The 21,412-nt window shown below is 53.5% G+C and overlaps 1 protein-coding gene across 3 annotated transcripts in view; it reads left to right on the forward strand.

Moving 5' to 3' along the window:
- Positions 1-14,481: 14,481 nt before the first annotated feature.
- KIF26A (kinesin family member 26A) overlaps positions 14,482-21,412 on the forward strand; it is a 98,405-nt gene continuing 91,474 nt past the window's right edge. Inside the window, exons 1-2 of one of the 3 annotated variants that reach the window (XM_083839432.1) lie at positions 14,482-14,870; positions 15,058-15,309. In XM_083839432.1, the coding sequence (XP_083695558.1) occupies positions 14,817-14,870; positions 15,058-15,309 (306 nt within the window). In that variant the 5' untranslated portion in view covers positions 14,482-14,816. Of the gene's footprint in view, positions 14,871-15,057; positions 15,310-17,751; positions 19,529-19,575; positions 20,229-21,412 lie in introns of those variants that run through there. The other 2 variants (XM_083839433.1, XM_083839434.1) reach the window with 2 other exon arrangements.

A 21,412-nucleotide genomic window follows, 5' to 3' on the forward strand; every position in this document is an offset into this window, starting at 1 on the left:
CTTCTGCCAAACTTAGTAAAATGTTGCCCCGCAGTTGCAGAGCACGTCTTTAGCTCTTACTATTAACATCTCAGACGGTATTCAAGTTTCTTATCACTGGAATCTTGGCCTCTGTATAATAACATTTAATTTTTGTGCTCCCTTTTAAAATGAGTAGCAAAGGTATTATGGTCAGACTGGAAGCATGGGTGGATTAAACCTTCTGGTTCCCTTGGACTAAAGAGCCATGTCTCCTTGTCTGCTCTGGCCAAGAACAGGAAGCAGCAGCACATTCCTCCCTCCCCGCCCTTTTCTGTAGGCTGCTTCATGCTTTGGCAGCACCTCCTGGTTTCAGCATACACGCGAATATGTTGGATGTGGTGCTGATTGGTCGGAGATCCGGGTGGCAACACCTAGTAAAATATGCATTCAAATGAAATTCGGGTTTGAATTAAGAAAGGTGCGTTTCGGTTTGCTCTTTGTCATCTGCTGGAGTACGCCCCTCTGCGTAGGAGCAAACCCAGGTATTGGTGCTTCCGAGCTGTTGAGTAATGCTCTACTTGGGGCATCTTAGGCAGCGTGCTGAACTTCTTGAACAAGAGGTGGTTGCATCTCCAGGAGCCCTGAACAGTAACAGTGGGAAGGCTGGTTTGTAAAAAGCTAATACCCCCCAACAACTCTAGATACTGGTAGTCAGTGTTCTCAGAGGTTCGTGCTTGGTTTTTGGGGTGGTGCTTGCAATGGCAGTCACACAATAGTTTCCATGCCAGGAGACCAGCCATCCACTGCTGCCAGCAGCAGTCTTAAGCCCGGTCTGACTTTGCTTTAGGGCCTGCAGGGGGAGAAGAGGCTGACCCGCTGCACGCAGCTTCCAGTCCCATAGGCATGAATTAATGACCGTACTTGCAGCCCCTCGAAGCTGGTATATGGCTGCTCATTTCTGTGCAGCTATACCACTTTACACCAGTGAGGAAATTATTTCTCCCTGCTCGTGGTTTTGTGCTCAAAACTGGTGATGGAGCGTTGCAGATAATTTTTGAAAGATGTATTTTCCAAATACAGTTAATTGTCCATATCAGCGGTAACGGCATCCCCATGAGATAAATGGGGTGACAAAGTCGCTGCTTGATTACAATGAAGAAATGAATTTTTGCTAGCGGATTTGTTTCTGATTCCCTTCCTTGGCAAAACCTTATGTGAGAACCCATGATTTCAGAATGTGCATGACTTTCAGTTTAAAAGTTCACGATTTTCAGCAATTTATACTGGTAGCTGATGAGTGCCAATGATTATTTCCCCAACTAGTTTTTGTTCTATCTCCATCTGACAGAGAAGGCACTTATTTTCATCTCCCTTTAGCTTACATGGCTTCATACAATCTTCTTGGTGTTCTTAGACAGACCCAGTGCTCAGATAATGTTTTTACTGGCATCTGGGAATACCAGTAAAGGTATTTTTGAAGTAAAGACCTTTTGAAAGCACTGTTTTCTACAAGCATGTCCAGAAAGTTTATCTACGCTTTGATCATATTTCTTTCCCTCACTTTCTGGGGAAAATTTGGATCTCAGGGTGGGGGTTTAATAGTATTTGAAGTTGGGGTAGTGGCCTCCTGACTTAACTTTTGTTGGACGCTTGGATAGGATTCACCCAAACAAATTGTAAATAAAATTCTTCATTGCCTGAACTAGCTTTAGGGTTAGTGCAGACAAATGGGCATTCTTGGGTGCGATGGATCTTACCACCTTGAAGTGGTTGGCCTAAGTAAGACAGACTAATTCTACCCTAAATGTACCTGTTTCTCTGTTTGCCATGAAGTGGTGCAACATCCCTGTATCAGCCACAGACCTCCATGTTTTGGGCTGTGGTGACTTGAACCATCTTGTGAGTCTCCCTGCAGTCTTAGTCCTGCACAAACCCCAGAGCTGTACAGAGCTGCTCAGCTTTTAGGATAGATGCATGTTGTTCCTCAGCTGCTAGGTTTATTTGAATTACCTTTTTTCTTCCTGGAGTGCAGCGGGAAGCAATTTTTAGAACAACAGGCACTAAAATTAGAAATAACTCAGTGACGCTTTTATAGTAGCCGCATGCAGGAGTGCTTGTTCTGTAGTAGTTTAACCTTCACAGTATCATAAAACAGCTGTAGAGCTGTTTTTGGTGTCAAGATGAAATAAATTTATAATAATGTTTAGTTACTACATTTCATGAGTCTTACACAGAGCAATTTTTGCCAGTAGTTTTTTTTTTTCCCTGACTCCATAAGAAATTGGGACTAGGAGGACTGGCCTCAAACCAGTCCCTACTGTTTTGGTGGGGTGTTTTTTTTTTTTTCTTTTGTCAGTTGATTTTTCACAGAATGACAGCATGGTTGAGGTTGGCAGGGGCCTCTGGAGGTCATCCTGTGCAGCCCCCCTGCTCAAGCAGTGCCACCTGGAGCAGGTTCAGACAGGGACATTGTGTGCAGTTGGTCTGAATTAACACCTGAAGTGTAGTGTGTTGGCCCTTTCTTCATTTCAGGCAGTTTTAATCTGTTCTAGCAAATAGGTCAGCTTTGCTGGGTCTTACAGCCTAGCCACCCTTCTGAACCTGTTTGGTATCAATGGTTCATTAATTACTCTGGTAGTTTCATCCTGAAGCCCTTCTCAGCTGGTTTTGTTCCTTGTCAGCTTATTTTGCTAGATATTTTTTTGCCCTTAAGGCTCCAGCTTCAGAATTCATGTGACTTAAACATAACTGAAAAACTTTAAGACAGTTTCTAACTCTCATTGTGGAAGATGGGTTTGAAAAAGTAATCTGTCGGCACCAGAAATGCTCAGAAACTGGTAAACAAATGGAATCAAAGTAATGTTTACTCTCGTGATTTTTGCTGTAGGGTGGGGATGAATGATTCATTATGCCTTTTTCATTATTTAATTTTCTTGACGCTTGGAATTGGCAATATTGCATTGTAATAAGCCTGTAAAGATGTTCTCCATTAATATTATGACATCCAAAACAGAAAGCCAAATCTTTTCTCTTTCACATGGGCTTAAAACCAGGAAAACTCCAGTTATTTGTGTACTCTGATGGAACGGAATAAACAAATAGAAGCTACTAGTACTGCTACAATGATCGGAGCCTTTGCTGCTTCAGGTAAAGCCAGAGATTCCCTATCCCAAACACTGTCTGGTTTAACCCAGGTTAGAAGGCTTGTGAAGCTGCATTGGTGCATGGAAAAAATACTTCTGGTGGGCTGTTGAGAAGCACACTTTAAATTCTGGAAGCAAAAGATTGAAAAGAGGTCCCCTTGATGCCTCTGTTGCCCGGGCAGGGAGGATTCATAAGCACTTGATGCCAGGTGAATCTGAAATACAAAGAAGAGGCTCCTTCCACTGTAGTCTTGTCTGCAGTATCTCCTATCTCCTCCACTGATGGACAGGGACAGAAATGATAATTTAGATTTAGGAAAATGTCAGGCGTACTCCAGTGTGTTCCTTCTGCTCTCGGTGCAGTCTGTGAACTCACCTCGTCCGGATGTGTTCACTCTGCTGCAGTTTCACAGCTTGATGTGGATTCAGCAGTCGTGCAGGTTTTTTGGGGGACTGCTGCTGGCTTCATACCTCCGCAGACAAATGCTAAAGGTTGGTGTGGTGGCATCCCAGGCTCCCTCTAACCAGATTCAGATGTAAAATTGAAAAAGGCAATTTTGTGCTCATGTCAAATTAAAGAATAGTGTTTTATTGTTTTCATAGACTCAAAGTTTATAAGGCCAGAAGAGGATACTCACATGACACTAATTTTAGACGGCATGTGTGAGAGGCTTATCTTCCAGGCATCTCCAAAGGGAGGACAGAGGGCTGTTGTGAGGATGGAATCCCCTTTGCTATAGAGGGAGCATAGAAGACAGGCTTAAATCAAATGCAAGTCGGTAGGCACTGTGAATGCTTTGGGATAAGCTAGTTCCCTCTATTGCATAACACTGCTAATAGGATGTCCTTGGAATATTTATGGTTTGGGGTGGAACGCATCTTTTACAAAGACGTGCAGTCCAATTGAAGAAAACAAGGCAATTTCCAGACTCTCTAAAATAAACAGGAGATTCATCACATATAATAATGTTGTTCACGTCTCCCCTCCCTATTTTTCTTTCCCTAGTAAATACAAATACATTTTTCCTGGCTTACAGATTCCATTTTGTAATAAGGTTTTGGACAAAAAGCAGAGTGACCACCATACTGCTTTAAAAACAGGTGCTGAATTTTTATGTATGTGCAGACTGTTCAATAAACATCTAATGTTCCAGAAGAGGCCAGCATCTTGAGAATTCTTACCTTTCCTGCCCCAAAGCCTAGACTTAGCTCCACAATCCATACCTAGACTTAATTGTAAATGGTCTAGAAAGTCAACGTGCAAGACACTGCAACCTTCAGCCTGTTGGCATCCAGGAGTGCGGGCATATTGCTGCTTGTTGCCTCGTGGTCATCATAAATCTGGTCTGGTGTAAGTTTGAGTCCATCCAGTCAGTTGTGACTTAGAGACTAACTCTGGTAGCTTGACTCCTTCATTCAAATGTGTTCAGTCACGGCCTTTCCCACTTAAGTCACTGGTGTGGAACAACATGGAAACTCCCATCTTTTCAAAGATAACTGTAAGCAGTATAGATGGGGACTTTACTGCTGCTGTCACCATCCGTGTAGCTGTGTAGTTGGCGGCTGAGGGGCTGGGATGGGTGTGTGCAACCTTGTACAAACGGGGACGTACAAACAGTCAGGAACGGGGTTCCAGCACCTGACTGGGTGCTGGAAGCTGAACAAGACCTATTTAGGAGCTGAAATTCATAGGCGTTTGTGGGGCAGGAAGAGCTGCCCTGTCTCCAGAGGAGCTGGGGGGTTCTTGCTGTTCATGATGTGGAGAAATGAGGGGTGGGCAGTGGGTGGGAGGCATATCTTGCTGCAGGAGCAGCGTGCGCAGGAGCTGGCCTCGGAGACCAGCCCGTCAGTGCATTCCTTGCACTGAGCCAAGGGTATGCTCCTGGGCAGGCATGATAAAAGAGGTGGGTTAAAATGGAAGCAAGAAAGGCATGGGTGCCCTGGTGGGGTAAGGAGAAGAATTAGGATGAATGTGTTAGGAAAAAGGTAGAAAAGAGAGTGTGTTGGGTATTCATTTACATTTGTCTCTCTTTCAATGAGGTTTTGACCCAGTAGCTCTCTCCCCATGGAGAGTCTGCTCCTGTGCACGAGTGCTACTTTTTCTAACCTTTTATTAGACTTTCCTTGCCTTCTCTGTTTCCATCGCTTTTCTTTCTTGACTCCTTTCTTCTTCATGCATCCTTTTCCTGAGTGCATTTCCCAAATCCTCTTTTCCTGACCTCTTCCTCCAGTCCCACCTGCCAGAAGGATCAGCAGGGGGGTAAGTAACCTTTGTTGCTCAGAGGTGTTGCTAGTTTTTCCAGGTAATTCCCTGCTAAGGTTTAGTTAGCAGGATCAGTGGATCAGGGAGATTGCCTCTCCCAGTTATTGTTTTTTTTTCTGAAGAAGATGTTTCTGAATTCTTTTTTCCCCCACTGGAAACAAGCTTTTCCTTTGTTTGAACAATCAGTTTGCATCTGGTTTGTGATGGACTGTTTTGGCTTGACATGTTCAGCAGAGCTGGCTTAGAGCTTCTCAGCTATGCAGGAAAAGCAGCCAAAATGTAATACATTGCCCTACAAGTAAAGTGTGGGCCAGGTGCCTTTTGCCATTAGAAGGAAAATATTGGGGATTCTGGTTTGCTGTCCCTTCTGTTATCAGGGAGAAGTTCCTGTACGAGAACTGGAGCCCTTCCCTTTTCCCTCAGGAGGATCAGCAGCCTCAAGCTTGGCTTTCTAGAGCTCTGGCAAAGGCAGTAGAGGCACTGGAGCTCATGGTCTTTTTTGCCACGTCTGGCTGCCTGCTGCTCTAGACAATACTAGCCTTGCCAGGAGTTGGAGCTGGCCCAGATGTTCCTTTCCTCCGTGTTCGTTTCCTGCTGGGTCAGGATGGCCCAGAGGTACAAATGCAAGGGCACGCGTTGTATCTGGTGGTGAGCACGCCTGAGCTTCGTGCACCAGTGAAGTATCTGTAGCCTGAAAACGTCTGGGTATGAGTGGGTACAGAGGGAGTGCTTTTCCCGTTTTGTGAACCATTTATAGTTTAAGTGTCATATTATGCAAGAACCTGTCATCACTTTTTGTGTCATAGGCTCTCCAGCAATGTTTTCCATGTGCAATACTGATGCTCTCACACCCCTTTCCTCCTTGTTTCACACAAAACTGCATTCATTCTGCTTTGCCTTCTCAGGCTGTCAGCACCCTGACACTGGTTTAGCTCTTCATCCTTCATATCCTAGGACAGAGGATAAACAATAGACAGCCAAACTTCAGTGCAAAAGTTGAAAAACTGGAAAAAGAAGGCTTTCTGGGAGGAAAAAAAAAAAAATGACTGCTTTAATGAACCGGCTGGTCTAACCACTTGATTACAAATTTCCTTTGTAAAGCATCTTCATGCAGAAGGGAGGAAAAAAAAAAAGGAAAGGAGAGGCATCAAGGGTTTGTTGAGTCATTTGTTTATTGTGATATGTATTTTATTGAGACTTTTTCTAACGTGCAAAATGCGTGGCTAACCTCCAGCAGTTACCGTGCAGGTATTCCCCGATCCACTCAACTCCAGGCCTTGGCAGCTTTCCCTGGTGCCTCAGCCCTCCAGCCGGGCAGGGAGGTGTTTGGTCCTCGCAGCAGCAGCAGCCCAGGGGAAGGCGAGCGCCCGGCCGCGCAGTGCCACCTGCCGTGAGCGGGGAGCACAGGCCGGGGGCTGCCCGACTCCAGACGGCTGAATGCTGCTGGTTTTGGGTCTGCTCGAGGCTTGGGATTCAAACTCCTCTGCCCTAGTCCCTAAATTTACCAGTGTTTCCGAGAGAAGAAGGTCCTGCCTGCGGCTGGCGGTGAAATGTTCTCTGAAGAGCTGCTAGGCTGTTGAAAAATGATCACCTGCTTTTTTCTTTGTCTCGTACTGACAAAGCAAGCCTCTTTTTTAGTCGAGATACACAATTTGCTCTTTCCAATCAAGTGTGTCTAAATATTGAAGTTAGAAAATGGAGTATTTGTGCTTGGTTAAGGGGTTAATGAGATCCTGAGCTCTGGACGGGGCAGTAAGAAAAATGTGCTCAAGATCCAGTGTGAGGAAAGAAAGAAAACAGCAACTTCTCCGGTAAGACAAGGAATCACATGAGATGCCTCTGGAGAGCATTTGGTGATTTTGTTCCTTACAATAGAATCTTCATTGGGTGGGGGGTGATTATTTCCAGGGCCGTGCACGTTTTGTTCTCAGGTCACAAGAGCTGTAAATGCTTCTGCGTGGCTGGCAAAGCTGCTTCTTTCTGCTTCGGCCTCTCGGATCTTTTCATTTTTGACATGATGCTGTTTTACCTCTGATGAAAACACAGTTGTGAACGTGATGTTTGCTTTTTAAACAAGTGGCTTGTCACAAAGCAGCGAGGCCCTGGGAATGCCTCTGGGTGCGCTGCTCGGGGGAGGCAGGGGAGCTGTCTGAGGAGAGTGGAGATGGTGCCGGGCTCTTCCCCTCTGTCCCCTTATGCACTTGAGGCCTCCCCTAGGTCCTGTTTGCTGCCCAGGGCACTCACAGCCCCCACAAGGTCTCTGCCACCTGGTGCCACTCCACTGACGTGAGGAACAGGAGACTCCACTGATCCCACTTGGTGCCCCCACAGCAGGGGGATGACCTGCCCCAGCGAGCTGCTGGCCCCTCACAGCCCCAGCCAGCTCCTTGGCACCAGGCCGGTATTGTTGGCAGCAGAGGTGTTTGTGTAAGGCATGGATGATTTTTGGTTCTTGCCCTGTTTACATGGGTTTTGTGAGGCAAAACTATCACAGGAAGGGGCACGACAGTCCCCAGAGCACCTTGCTGCGAGCTCCTGTCACCAGCCTCCCTTACGGCCCTGTGGAAGCCTCTAGGGGACGAGCACAGCCCCTGAGATTGTCTCTTCAACATCTGCCCCCCGCTGCCTGTAGTTCTGGGTGCCACAATGTGAAAGGACACAGAACTGATAGGGAGTGCCCAGAGAAGGGCTACAGAGATGGTGAAGGGTCTGGAGGGGAGGATGTACGAGGACAGCTGAGGTCCCTCAGTTTGTTCAGCCCAGAGCAGAGCAGGCCGAGGGGAGGCCTCATGGCGGCCTGCAGCTCCCTCACGAGGGGAGCGGAGGGGCAGGCGCTGAGCTCTGCTCTCTGGGGACAGCGACAGGACCCGAGGGAACGGCATGGAGCTGGGACAGGGGAGGGTCAGGCTGGGGGTTAGGAGCTCTGCCCTCCGCCATTCCAGGCCCGCTCCCCTCAGGCGGCAGCGCCCCGCTCCCCCCCGTCCCCTTCCCGCCGCCGCCGCTGTCCGTGGTGCTGAGGCCCGGGCCCGGTGCTGCCCCCGCGGCGGTGGCAAGGGAGGGGAGCGGGGCCAAGCGGCGTGACTGGGGCGACAGGAACCGAAACGGGAGGACGCGGATCGCGTGCCGCCTCTCTTTACGGCTTGCAAATTAGAATGGAAATTAAAAGGCTTGAAGACGGAGATCCCCACGCCTCCCGGACACGGGCAACTGAGCACAGGATTGCCTGCAGCCGTCCCTTCCCCTGACCTTCACCAGCCGGTTGCAGGAGGGGCTGCGGCTCACGGGGGGACCAGGGGCCAGGCATGAGGTCAGCACCGAGCTGCACCCCCTCCAGGGGGTGCCCAGAGAGCCCCCGGCACAGGTTGTCCCACCCGGACCTCCAGGCGGGTCACATCTGCTGCTGAGGTCCCTGAAGAGCGGTGGGGAGCAGCCAGAGGTTTTGGGTCCTGGGGAGCCGGGGCACGGGCACGCAGCCCCACCTGGGCACCCCCGGCTGCCCCAGGGTCTCCGTTATCTCCAGCCATGTCACCAGGGTGATCGCTGTTCTCTCCACAGCCTGCGAGGGCTGAAGTTTCCTCAGTGGTCACAACCGCCCCATCAGTCAGTGAAACCCAGTGCCAGCAAGCGGGCCCAACCCGAAAATGGATCAAACAGTGAACAAGTGAGAAACAAATGCACCCCAAAACTTGCAGCATCCCACAACACCTGGGCTGGCCCTGGAGCTCCCCAGTCCCAGCCCTGGACCTCCCCGGCCCGCATCAGGGCTGGCCCTGAGCCCGAGGAGAGCAACTGGGAGCTCCGGTGTGAGGCCCGTTAGGCGTTATTTAAGGTTCTGACAGTGTCAGGTATCAGGGTGAAGAAAAATGTTGTGTCTGACAAAATGCTTATATTTTCCGGCGGTATTAATGAGAAGCTTGCCCGGGGCTATTTCCCCATCTCAGAGGGCAGCAGATGCGGGAAGTCCTTGGGGAGCAGATCTTTGAAATTTCATCAGCATTCATGGGTGACCTAGCCTTTTCAAGCACAATGATAGACATGATAAATCATCTTTACAACGAATTCTAATTATCCTCTATATGGCCGGGCAGCCTCTCGAAAAGCAGAAATCCCACACTTTTCCTTATCGCTTCCAGCTTTCGGTGAGGGAGGCGAAAGTCTCGTGCCATCCCTCCCTGCTGTGGCCCGCGTTGCGTGGCGTTAGCCCTAAACCCACGAGTGCGCTGGAGTCAAACTCCTCTATTAAGTTACACGCCTGCCTGTATTGAACTAAATTTAATTCCTTTCCTCTCTTACCCAATGAAATTATGTGGCGTGGTGTAAGATAGGATTAGAAGTATATCATTATAGCAATTAATACTATAATGCCTCCATGATTAGTGTGCTACATTGAATTTCATGGATTTTTGCTCACTGTTGCCTAGATTTCCCTTGGGTCCTCTAGCCCAAACCATTGTATTCTTAGTAAATTAAATGTGAAATCGCAGCAATATACTTAATAAACCCGCTATCACCTGTGTGGCGTATCAATAAATGAGTCCCGTGCAACCGGTGCGGCATCACCTTGCGACCTGGGCCGCTTGCACTGGGCTGCAGAGGATTTTTCTGCTGTGGAGCCATCGGCTGCCTGCTGTGGCCCTGCCTGGGCCATCCCCTGTGGGAGCCCATCGCTGCCTACCCCACACAGGCACAGGGGCTGGCGGCTCGTGGAGCCTTGTCCCATCAGGAGGGGAAGGGGACGCAGTGCAGCACAGCCTCCCCACCCTACCTGGGGATGGGGACGGGCTCCCCCTGCCCGGGGGGCTTCGAGCCTTCCTGCTGGGGGGGGGGGGGGCTTTAAAAGGAGCCTGTTTGAAGTGGCCCTGATGGAAATGGGGCTGGGTGAGAGGTAATGGCGGCCCCGTTATCTGCGGCAGGGCTCTGTGGCAGGGAGATAAGGTATTTATTAAGAGACCCTTTTTAATGCTTGGGGATCGCTTTCAGAGGGCTCAGGAAAAATGGACTTTATCTACTCTATTATTACGTACAGTCACCACGTTGATGTTTTACTTTAGTTTAGGCAGCATGAATAAAAGCTCATAACTTTCCCTTCAGCTGCTTTATCGGCAAGACAGCCGAGGGCAGCAGGCTGGGGCGGTTTTTGTGTTGTGAGGGGTGATGGAAGAGAGACCTCCCCGGGCCAGGGCCGAGGCTGCACTGCATGGGGCCTGCGGTGCCTGATGAGTGGGGCAGGCTATAGGGCCAGGTCTTCGCAAGGAGTCAGAGCTAAAGATGCGGGGCACGGGGGCAGATGCCTCGGGGCTTCCCCAACGTTGGCTTGGCCGTGTTCATCTCTGCCCTCAGAAGTTTCCAAGCGTCCTTCCCCAATGCACGGGAAATGTCATGTGTTGCTCTGGGTTCTGGTGATGAGCGCCTTCCTACCTCCTGCTGAGCACCTGCGTGGGACACCCTACCTGGATGCCACCACTGTGCTTGAGTTGTCTTTCCTTCTGCCCTCCCCTTCCCACCCCCTCAGTAACGGGGCACCTTTCAAGCACGGGGATCTGCCAGGGGCTGGGGCATGCCCTTGCTGTGCAGGGGAGCATGGTGGAGCACCGCGCATGGTGGGTGGTGGGGGGCTTTGCACAGCAAGGCAGGAGGCAGGGATGGGGTTGGTGGGGAGTGAGGGGATCAGTCTATGCAGGGTGGGGCAGGGGCTGGGTCTCCCTCAGACTCCATTCCCGGTGGGTTCAGGCGCTTCTCCAATGTGTGGGCTTCTCAACGGCTGGAAACCCGGAACAGGTGGCACATTAATTTCATAGAATCATTAAATCATTCAGGTTGGAAAAGCCCTCCAAGATCACCTGGTCCAACCACCACCCTACCACCAATGTCACCCACTAAACCATGTCCCTGAGCACCAGATCCAACCTCTCCTTGAACACCCCCAGGGACTGTGACTCCACCACCTCCCTGGGCAACCCATCCCGATGCCTGACTGCTCTTTCTGAGAAGAAATGTCTCCTCATTTCCATCCTGAACCTCCCCTGGCACAACTTGAGGCCATTCCCTCTGGTCCTATCACTAGTTACCTGTGAGAAGAGGCCGACCCCCAGCTCCCCACACCTTCCTTTCAGGCAGTTGTAGAGAGCAATGAGGTCTCCCCTGAGCCTCTCCTTTCTTCTCCCCTCCCTCCCTTCCTTCCCTTTTCCCTTCCAACCCCACCCCCACCTCCCCTCTCCCCCCGCAGCTCCCCGGCCCTCTCACACCCCGGGGTGGCGGCATCGAGGAGGGGGACACCGGCCGGGCCCCCCCGGCAGCTCCGGGAGCGGAGCCGCGCTCGGCTGCAGCCCTCGCCCCCCCCCGGGGCGCCCTCCCGTGCAGCTGAATTCACCTCCCTGCCCCTGCCCGCACGGAGCGGGGCAATGCTTTTGTCCGGCTGCGGGGTAGCTGTTCGGGTGGAAAGCTCACGGAAAGGGGATTGACGCCCCCACCCCGCTGCCGCCCGCTCCGACGGCGCCCTCAGGAGCAAGAAGCAGCCCCGGGGGGGGCCACGCGTGGGGCCAGGGGGCGTGGGGGCGGCCGGGGTGGGAGCCCCCAGGTGCCCAAATCCCCCCCTGCCCGCCGCAGCCGTCGGGGGGCTGCCGCTCGCTTCCCTCGCCCGTGGCGAATAAAATTAACAGGGGGGGTTGTGAGAAGCCGGGCCCTCTCCAGAAGGTGCTGCCCTCCTGCTCCCTCAGCCTTTTATTTATTTCTTTATTCTCCCTCCCCAGCCTTCTTATTCATTTTATTTTTTGCGCTTTTTTTCCCCCCCCTCCTAAACAGACTTCACCACCAGCTCTTCCCTCCTCGCGCTCAGGAGGAAGAAGGAGGAGGGAAAGAAGAAGAAAAAAAAAAAAAAGAAAAGAAAAGAAAAGAAAAAACCCACCCTAAACCCACCCAGCAGCGGATGGGGGCAGGCGGGAGGCTCGCAGTGCGGGCTCCTGGCCAGCGGGCGGTGGGAGCCCCCTCGATGGCCGGCGGTGGGGCAGCAGGGCGCTGCCGGCCCGGCGCACCCGGGGGGCCGGCGGGGCGCTGAGCGGGGCTCGCACCGCGCTCGCTCGGCAGCCGAAGGTGCCGCCGGAGGAGGCTTTGGGGGGTGGGGGGTGGGGGGTGGGGGGGTTTGGAGAAATTGGGGAGGGGGGAGAGCGGCACGGAGAGCGGCACGGAGAGGCGGGGAGGCTGGCGGAGCTGCCCGGCTGCTGGCCGCCTCGCCCCGGCTGCGCGCATCCTGTTAGATGAAGGAGTAACTCGCCCGCGTCTGGCTTTTTTTTTTTTTCTTCTTTTTTTTTTTTTTTAAGGGGTGACAAGGGGTGTTGGCTATTTTATCCTGCCCCCCCCCCCCCCTTTTTTCTTCTTTTTCCCCATCTGTGTGCATCCAAACACATCGCCTCCGCTCAGGGAGCCGGATATCTCCAACCCCCCCCCCCCCAAAAAAAAAAAAAAAACAAAAAAAACTATGGCTTTTCCAAAACCTCCCGATGCCTCCAACGCCCCGAGGAAAAACCCCAGCCTGCTGGAGATAGGAGCTCTGTGCTTGGACTCGGAGATCATCTTCGGCTTCACCAGCCACCTCCTGCGGAGGAAAGCCAAGGTAGGGGGGCCTCGCCCCGGCTGGGAACCTGGTGGGGGGGGGGGGGGGGCGCTGCTTGCCTTGCCCCCGGCCGGCTCTCGGGGAGGGCGAGCGCAAAGTTGGCGGTGCGAAGTTGGCGGCTGCCGCTCCGGGGCGGGTTTCAGCACCACGAACAGTCCTGGAAGCTGCGCGGAGGGGCGCGGAGGGACGCTGGGGCTCCGCGCTCCCCGCCCGCTCCCGGGGCTGCTCCCCCGGGGCACCGCGGCGGCTTCGGAGCGGGCGCGGGGCGCACCGCGGCTCGGCACTCCCGGCAGGGTTTTGGGTTTTTTTTAATAGGGAAAGGAGTGGCTCAGCCCAGCAGCACGGCTCAGCCCCAGCTGCGGTGGGGAGTACACGCCTTTAGCCCCCCCCCTCCCGCCGCCCCGTCCGACCTGCGGGGCGCGGGGTTTGGGGGGGTCTCCCCCGGGCACACGAAATGTCGGAGCCCCGCAGAGCCCCACCTGTGCCCGTGCTGCCCTCCCCCGCTGTCCCCGCCCGCCTCCCCCGGGCTAAGCAGCGGGGACCGTGCAGCCCCCGGGGGCGGCTGCCATCCCCCGGTCCCTGTTCTTCGCCTCCCCTCCCAAACTTTTCTGGGGCTCCGAGGGGCGCTGCGGGGGCGTCCCGGGGCGCACACGGCCCCAACCCCCCCGGGGACACGCACCCGTTTCGTTGGGGGGGGCACGCTTCAAACACGTGCTGGGCAGAGCCAGAAAAGTTTAAACAGCCGAAGAAGGTGTCCCGAGGCGGGGGGAGGATGCAGCGATTTTTAGACAAATTCTTGCCCCCGCTCCGTGCTCAGATCACCGCGGCACCGACCCCCCGGTGAGGGGCAGGGAGCCGGGAGCTGCCCCACGGAGTCCCCCCGCCTCCGACCCGCACCGGGGCCGGGCCGGTGGCGCTGCGGGTCCGGCAGGTGGCGCCCTGGTCACGGCGACGGTGGCGGCGGCGACAGGAGCGGGGCTGAGCCCCGCGGAGCTCGGGCACGTCCCGGCTCTGCCCCGCCTGCGCTCCCCGGGGGGCGCCGGGCACCGCGCCGGCACCGGGACCGGGCAGCCTTGGGGGGGGGGGGGTGATGGAAAGCGGCGCCTGGTTCCTCCTCTGGGGAGCAGAACTTAAAAAATAAGATAAAATAAAAATAAAAAGCGCTAGCTGCACGAGCCGGAGCGGCAGCCAAGTAGACAATTAGCTGCTAACGTTAATTTCTCCGTCTGGCGGGGGCATCGCGAGGAGGGGCTGCGGAGCCGGCCCCGGGGGTCCCGGGGGTCTGCCCGCCTGCGGGGGGGTCCGGGCCCCGCTGCGCCCCCCCAGCTCCCGAGGAACCCGAGGTTTGGGTGTGCAACTTGGGTCGAGCCGCTTTGGGTCTCGTAGGGTCACTACCGAAAGACTCCCCCCCCCCCCCCCCACAAAAAAAAAACCCAAACCCAAATCCCCGCCCGCCCCGTGCCGGCCCCGCTCACCCCACCCCACCCACCGCGCCCAGCCCCTCCTCCCCTGCCGGGCGAGCACTTTTGCAGCTTTTTTTCCGACGTGCTCCCGTGCTCCGCGTCCTTCCCCGGGCCGCCGTGGGGAGCTCGCTGCGCCTCCCTCTCCCTCCCCAAAGCCGGCTCCTTGGGCAGCGATGGCAGGCAGCATCACCTAGCGCCCTGCGCGGCGGCCCGGACGGAGGGGGGCACCGACGAGATCGCCCCCGAGACCCCCCCCCAAAAGTCTCCTTCCCCCCGCCACCTGCCCGCGGCCCCCGAGCCCCGCCATGGGCCGGCCGCGCCGCCGGGCCCCGCAGCGCCCGCAGTAGCGGAGCGGGGGCTGCCCCCCAAAGCCCACCATGAGCACGGCCACCGGCAAGAAGGGGCCGGCAGCCGAGAGCCGCGCACCGGGGGTGAGTTGTAGCAGCGCTCCTCCTCTCCTTTCCCTTCCCTTAATTTAACTTCAGGCTGAGTTTTCACCCTTTTAAATTTTTTTTTTTTTTCTTCTTACTTTCCCCGGAGGGAGGGTGGGAAGGGGGCTTCCCCCCCCCCCCCCCCTCCACGCGATGCGGGGCTCTCAGCTCTCTCCTCTCTCCGCAGGTGGCGGAGGGGAGCGCGGTGCGGGAGCTCTCCCCGAGGAAGAGGCCGGCGGCCGCCGCCGAGGAGCGCTGCGCCAGCCGCCCGCCGCCCGAGGGCGCGGGGGCCGCCGCCGGCACCGAGCCGCGGCCGCTGGAGCGGGCGGCGGCGGCGGCGGCCGGGGGCTGGTGCCGGAGCTGCCAGGCTCAGCTGGCCGAGCTGCGGAGGCAGGCGGCGAGGCTGGCGGCCGGAGGCTGCCCTCCCAACGCCCCGCCGGTAAGTGCAGCCCGGATAGGGGAAGGGAGGCCGGGACTCCCCTTCTGGAATCTCCTCGGGGGCGCGGAAAGTTGGAGGGGGCGCGGGTTGAGCGGGGATGGAGGGGCTGCTGCAGGCTCAGCCCTTGCTTGTGGGCACCGGCTGCAGGCAAACAGCCCCGAGAGGACGGCTTTGGGACGCTGAGCTGCTGGATTTGGGGTGGGCTCGGCAGCGCGGGCACCCCCCGGGGCCGTCGGGTTTGCGGGGTCCCCGCTGCCCTGTCCCGGTGTCACCCCGGGGAGCAGGGGCTGGGGCTTTCCCGTGCCCCGGGGGGGCTCTGGCAGCCCCTGGGGGAAGGTTTGGCAGAGCGGAGCTCCGACACGCAGAGCTACACGTGTGTGTGCTCGACCGCGCAGTTTTTCTTTCTTTATCGGAGCTCTTTAGTATCGCTGCTTCTCTCCCGTCAGTAAGCACGTGAAAAGCTTTTAAAAAGAGAGGCAGGTGGAGAAAAAAAAAAAAGCCTTGACACCTGGGGAGATCCTCGGGGTTAGCTGATGGGCCAGAGAGCAGCAGAAGACGCTGTGGTTCTGGTTCAGGGCACAGAAAGTGTGTGCTGGGTTTTTGATAACATTTGGAAGTAACGTATTGTTTTCCAAACAATGCTTATCGGGATGTTTGCAAGAACGGGGGGGAGGGTCTGAAGAGGAAGCCAAACCCTATTGACCTTCATTTTCATTCAAAGAGTTCCTGTATGATCTACAGAATTCCCATTGAATCTAAATATAGGTTTGTTTGGAAGCGCATTGTAGAGCAGTGTCCGAAAGCGCCGCCAGGTTTGTATTCTCAGGCCTGATCCAGAGCCCTTTGAAATCAACAGGAGCCTCCTTAGTGACCGGCTGGGTTTGGAGAGAGCTCTTTTTTTCTGCGGTGTGAAAGGTCCCGCATCTCACCTCACTGAAGTCAGGACCACTGGACCTTTTGGTTTTTGGATCGCCGGGGGAAATAAGTTTTGTTTCCTGTTGTACAGTGCCTCTTGCCCCCTTCCCATCGCTGCAGTGGGCTCTTTGTTGTGATGGGAGCGAGCAGCATCCTGCCCGTGAGTGGGTCCCACAGGTGCTCGGGCGAGGAGGGCGGCGAGCAGGGGGCTGGCTGTGTGGTCTCCTCCCTGCCAGTCCCAGGGGGCTTCCTCTGTAAGCCCTCGATGATGGGTAAATTAATCCCCCTTTTCTGCAGTTTCAGGGCATGCTGAGGAAACTAATGAAATTGTCATCACCGCGGTGGCACAACCTTGACAGACTTAGTCACGGAGTAACAGATACCTGCAGGTTACTTAGTGAGTAGCACACAGATACTTAGATTTCTTCAAAAATCCATCTTCTAACAAGTGTGAGACCTCTAGCCTTAATTGCCAGCTCAGAAACCCACTAATCCAGGCCGGTGAGCGGCTCTTCAGGAAGGAAGAGGCAGTGACCAGCCCCGCTTACTGCCTTCTGAGTGTGAAGTAGGTTAGCAGGAGATAACAGTCAGTGGTTCGGATACTCAGCTGCTGCGAATTGGCCTTGCAGTGGGAATCTGATGCAATAAGCTGGCAGTTTGAGCACTCTGTAATGTCTGTGCCAGAAAGGCAGCTTGTGTTGTTTTTTTTTTTTTTCCTTTCTTGTTTAATTATATAACAAGATGTCTGAAACAGCAGCTCCTCTCCATAAGAGCTTCGTGCCCATACAATAAAAGTCCAGAGTTTCTCATAAGCTCTTCTAAAGTACTGTTGAACGGAGCAGCTACTGGCTGAGCAAACACCAGAAGGCTGCTGCTTGGAGCACGCTGCGCTCTCAAAGGAGCTGTGTCCTTTGCCATAATAGCGGAGGGATCTTTCAGCAGAGATTCAGCAAGGTTTCCACACCTGGTTTAAAACCCTTTGGAAAGGTGGGTGGGTGCCTCAGAGATGAAAGAAGGGCTAGTTTCCTGCTGTTGATATCTGTACTGATGAAAGAGAGAAGTTGTATTCTTATGCGTGGGGCAGCTGACAAGGGATTGAATTCACATTAGAATAAAAAGCCAAGATGCTGTTTGCAGTCTGCGGGGATAACAAATCTAATTGCTTGAGAGGGCTATGATTCATCCAGTTTATATGTTGCTGTCCTTTCAATTAGACATATTTAAAATATATAAATAATTTAAAGTTTCGGTGCTCAGATGTTGTGCATTGATTACAGAATACTGTTAGTTGTTTGGGTCTTTTTAAAGTCCTCCAAATCTCTGTTGACAGATGGTATAAAGATATACCTCTTTGCTTATGCTAAAACTCCTCAGCAATTCTCTTAAATGCAAGATTTACTGCACCCTCCACCGTCGATTCCCTTCTTCTTACTACTGCTGTCTTTACAGTTTGCTGCCACAGTGAGGCCTGTGAGCGAATGAAAATGTGATTTTGACCCAGCAAGAATGGGGGGGGAAAAAAAAACAACAACAAAAAAAACAAACAACAAGGTTTAAGATTAAGTTACTCCAGATTAGCATTTTGGTGCTGCAGTATCAGCATCTGTTGCTGGATCAAGTTTTGAACTAGTGGAGGAGGAAAAAAAAAAAAGTGTCTTGGTTTATCCCTAATTAAAAGTTTGGTGTGTGCCTTGCAGGCTGTGCCCCTGGGGAGCTGGTAATGGATCCCAAAGCTCTTCCTCCCAGGGCTCCGGCTGGAGGCGAGGCCAGGTCGATGTGCCTGGACGTTGCTGCTGTTGGCAGCTGCGGGGCCGTGGCTGGGAAATGAGTTGGTGGTCTCTGCCTTGCTCCCAGTTGGCAAGGAGCCTTGTCGCAAAACCACCACAACAATTACGGCTAATTGGCATCGTTGTTGGCAGTTTCACAAGAGAGGCTGAGTGACTGAATGAGGATGTAGATTAAATTAGTAATAATAATACTTAGCACCTAAAATCTTTGCAGTACTTCACAAATGCTAATTAATTAATTTGCACGGTGCCCCTGCTCAGTAAACCCAAACGTGCTGTCGTTTCTGAAGAGGCGTGCGCCGGCACGAGGCGGGTGTCTCCCCGGGGAAGGGGACAGGCAGGGGGTGTCCGACGTGGGAGATGTGCTGTTGCATTGCTGGACCGCTCCCTCCTGTGCTGGCGTGGCCTTAGGGAGGTGCAGTGCCCCAAAAATGGTTTTAGCAAATCCCTTGTGGTCAGGGGAGAAAAGGTCTATTGATATGAGAAATGTACATCCACGGAGGGCTTTTCTTCTGGTGTTAGTATTTTGGTTGCCCAAAAGGGGAACAGTCACCTACAGTACCTACTTATACCAGAATAAGAGCTTAGTAGTGATTTTAAAAAACAAACAAGCAAACAAACAAACAAAAAAAAAAGAGGAGGCCAAGATCAGAGGAAGTTTTCTTTGGAGGCAATCAGCAAGGAGTTCCCTGTTCCTCCCTGCCCAGGGGTTCAGGCACCTTGTTTTGGCTGTCCCCAGCCCGAGCAGCACGTGCCGTACCTGCCGCCAGGGCAGGTGGTGCCAATGGCAGCAGCAAGGGACGGGGCGGCACGTCTGCTGCATTGCGACTCCAGTTCAGCCAAGTTGTTCTTGTCCCAGTTTTTGAGAGCTGCTTTTCTTTGCTGTCACACAGTAGCGTTACATGAGGCACACCACTGAAAGGCTCCCTGGGACTCTGAGACAAAGGAGTGAATGCTGTTTGCTGCTGGTGGGATGGAGAACATCCTCTGATAACTTAAAAAACCAAAATCCCGTGTTCTCTATATTCCCAGTTGACCCGGTAAGCCACGGTTGGGTACAAAGAGGCATCTTGCTAGTCCTAGTTTTGAGAGAGTGTTGGTGACCAGGACAGGCCGTGCCTTTGGCTGCTAATGAGCCGTGAATCATTTGAGGGAGCTAAGCAAGTCCTAGCCCGCCGTGTCCTTGGCAGGGCTCCGTGTTACACCAGTTGGAGATGGAGGAAGCCCTGGCTTTCCTGGAAGAAGGGGAGGATAGCAGAGGCTTTAGGCACGCTGTTTGCACTGGCGTGTCTCAGCTGTGCTCCCACCACACCTGCTTCTTACCAAAGCGATGGTCTCTTGGTACACCTGTGTGCTGCTGATTGCATCGCCTGAATGGGAAACGAAGAGCAAAGTTTTGGGAACAGCATATGCAGTCCTGTGGGTTTCTCACCTGTGCTAATGGATGCTTTGCTCAGCTCCTTGGCCCTCCCTGTGCCTCTGCACTGGTCCCAGGTGTTCATCCTTGTTGCTTGATGGTAAGAGGCAGCAGGTTCTCTGTCCTTGGGGGATGCACACCCCCTGTTCGATTGGGCATGAGCTCGTGTTCCCTGGCCACCTGGCTTCTGCCGAGCACTTAGTAGCTGGTTGGTTCTGCACAGCTTCTCTCAGAGCAGTTTGTGGAAGTTGCTGGCCCTTTCTCTGAGCCTCCCACCTCAAATTCAGATCATCTGACAGGTTCAAAAGCTGTTAAGGAGGGCTGGCAGCAAGGAGGATGGGGGGAAGGACAACATTGCTGTTCTCGTTGCTTTGGAAAAACAGTCCTGTGCCTGTCCTTTTAGCCTGTGGTACTGATGTGCAGGGGCCAGGTACACTTTGTTACTCCTGCCTTGGCTGCTCTGACAGCAGGGTGTCAGCAGGAATGGGAGCAAGGAGAGCTCATGTGATCCCTGACCCCTGGTACCTCTCTCCTTGCTGTTGTGTGGACTTGCGTGTATTTCAGAACCCAGGAGCCTGTGCTGCTCACGGAGGAGCTGGGCAGCGGGTTTTGTGTCCATGCAAGGACACTGCAAGCTCATGGCTCCCTGAAAGAGCAAGGTTTTCGGAGTACCTGGACGTTTCTCTCAACATTTGAGGTGCATGTGGAAGGTGTCTAAACTTTGAGAAGCAAGCCCTGACTTTTTGTGGAGTTTTTCTTCCCATGCCCACTACTTTCTATTGATGTGTCAGCCCTTTCTGGTGAGTGGCAGGATCACCTGGAATCCAAGAGCCCTCTATTACATAAGGGCTGTTTTCCTTTCAATGGGAGGCCTTTCTCTTGCTGGTTTACATGGATAAGGGATGCTGAGCAGGAGAATCATGCCTTTTACAGATTCCTCTGTAGAGGAATTGAGTTTTCAGGGCTCTTTACAAGCACTAAGTGCGCCTTAAAATGTTCTATATATAACATTTCAAAAATGTGTAAGTGGAAAAGTAAGGTCTCAGTTAATAAATATGAAACTACAGGGCATTTTTTTGAGATGCACTTTTAATATTTAATTCTGTGAGAGAGACTCTTGCAGAGACTTGGCTGTGGAGTGCTTGAGGCTATGAGCTCAGATGTGGATTGCAGGTATGTTTTGCAGCCTAATAAAGGGGTTAGTGACAACACCGCACTGTCAAATGTGTTGACATGAGCCCTTCGCTTGTTTCAGCCAGTGCAGCGGTCCCCGTGCTGCATGCTAGGCTGTGGAAACTAATTGTAATGAGTTTACTTTAGACATTTAGGATTTTCAAGCATGCCCTTTTAAAATACAGGTGAGCAGGATTACCTCGCCGTACAGATGCCGGAGGCGATAGACCTTCTCACTGGGGGATCTGAAGTGGGGGAGCGGGGATTGCGCAATTAGCTCGAGGTACTGCGGTCTCCCGGCTAGCTGGGGGTAATTAGTACTGCTGCGGTCTCTCTGCAGCTAATGCCTTCAGCACCCTACCCTATTAGGGGAAAGGGAGGAAACGCTTAAACCATTTCAAAATCCCAGGGGGTGGAAAAGAGCATCTGCTCCTAACATCTGAGGTTACTTTGAACCTGTTGAAATATGTAGTCGCTGCTTTATTGTTTTTGCCAAGAGTTTCCACCTACGGTGATCCCAGCCTCTGACTTTCACGGGGAGGTTGTAGGAGGCAAGAGTCATCCGCCTCCCCCGTGGCCCGCAGCAGCTGATAGTGGCTGCTCCTCTGGGCCTGGCAGTGCAGGGTGTTGGAGTGGGGACAGCTGAAACCACCAGGAGATTTGTCTTTCCCAAGACTAGGATCACCCACCACGTACGCGGTTGCTGCTTGGGAACCCCACCATCGAGTCTCCCTCCTTGGAGATCTTCAAAAGCTCTCTGGATGTGGTCCAGGGCAGCCTGCTCTGGGTGGCCCTGCTTGAGCAGGGGGTT

This window comes from Anser anser, assembly GCF_964211835.1.
Source record: "Anser anser genome assembly, chromosome: 5".
Lineage (NCBI taxonomy): Eukaryota > Metazoa > Chordata > Aves > Anseriformes > Anatidae > Anser > Anser anser.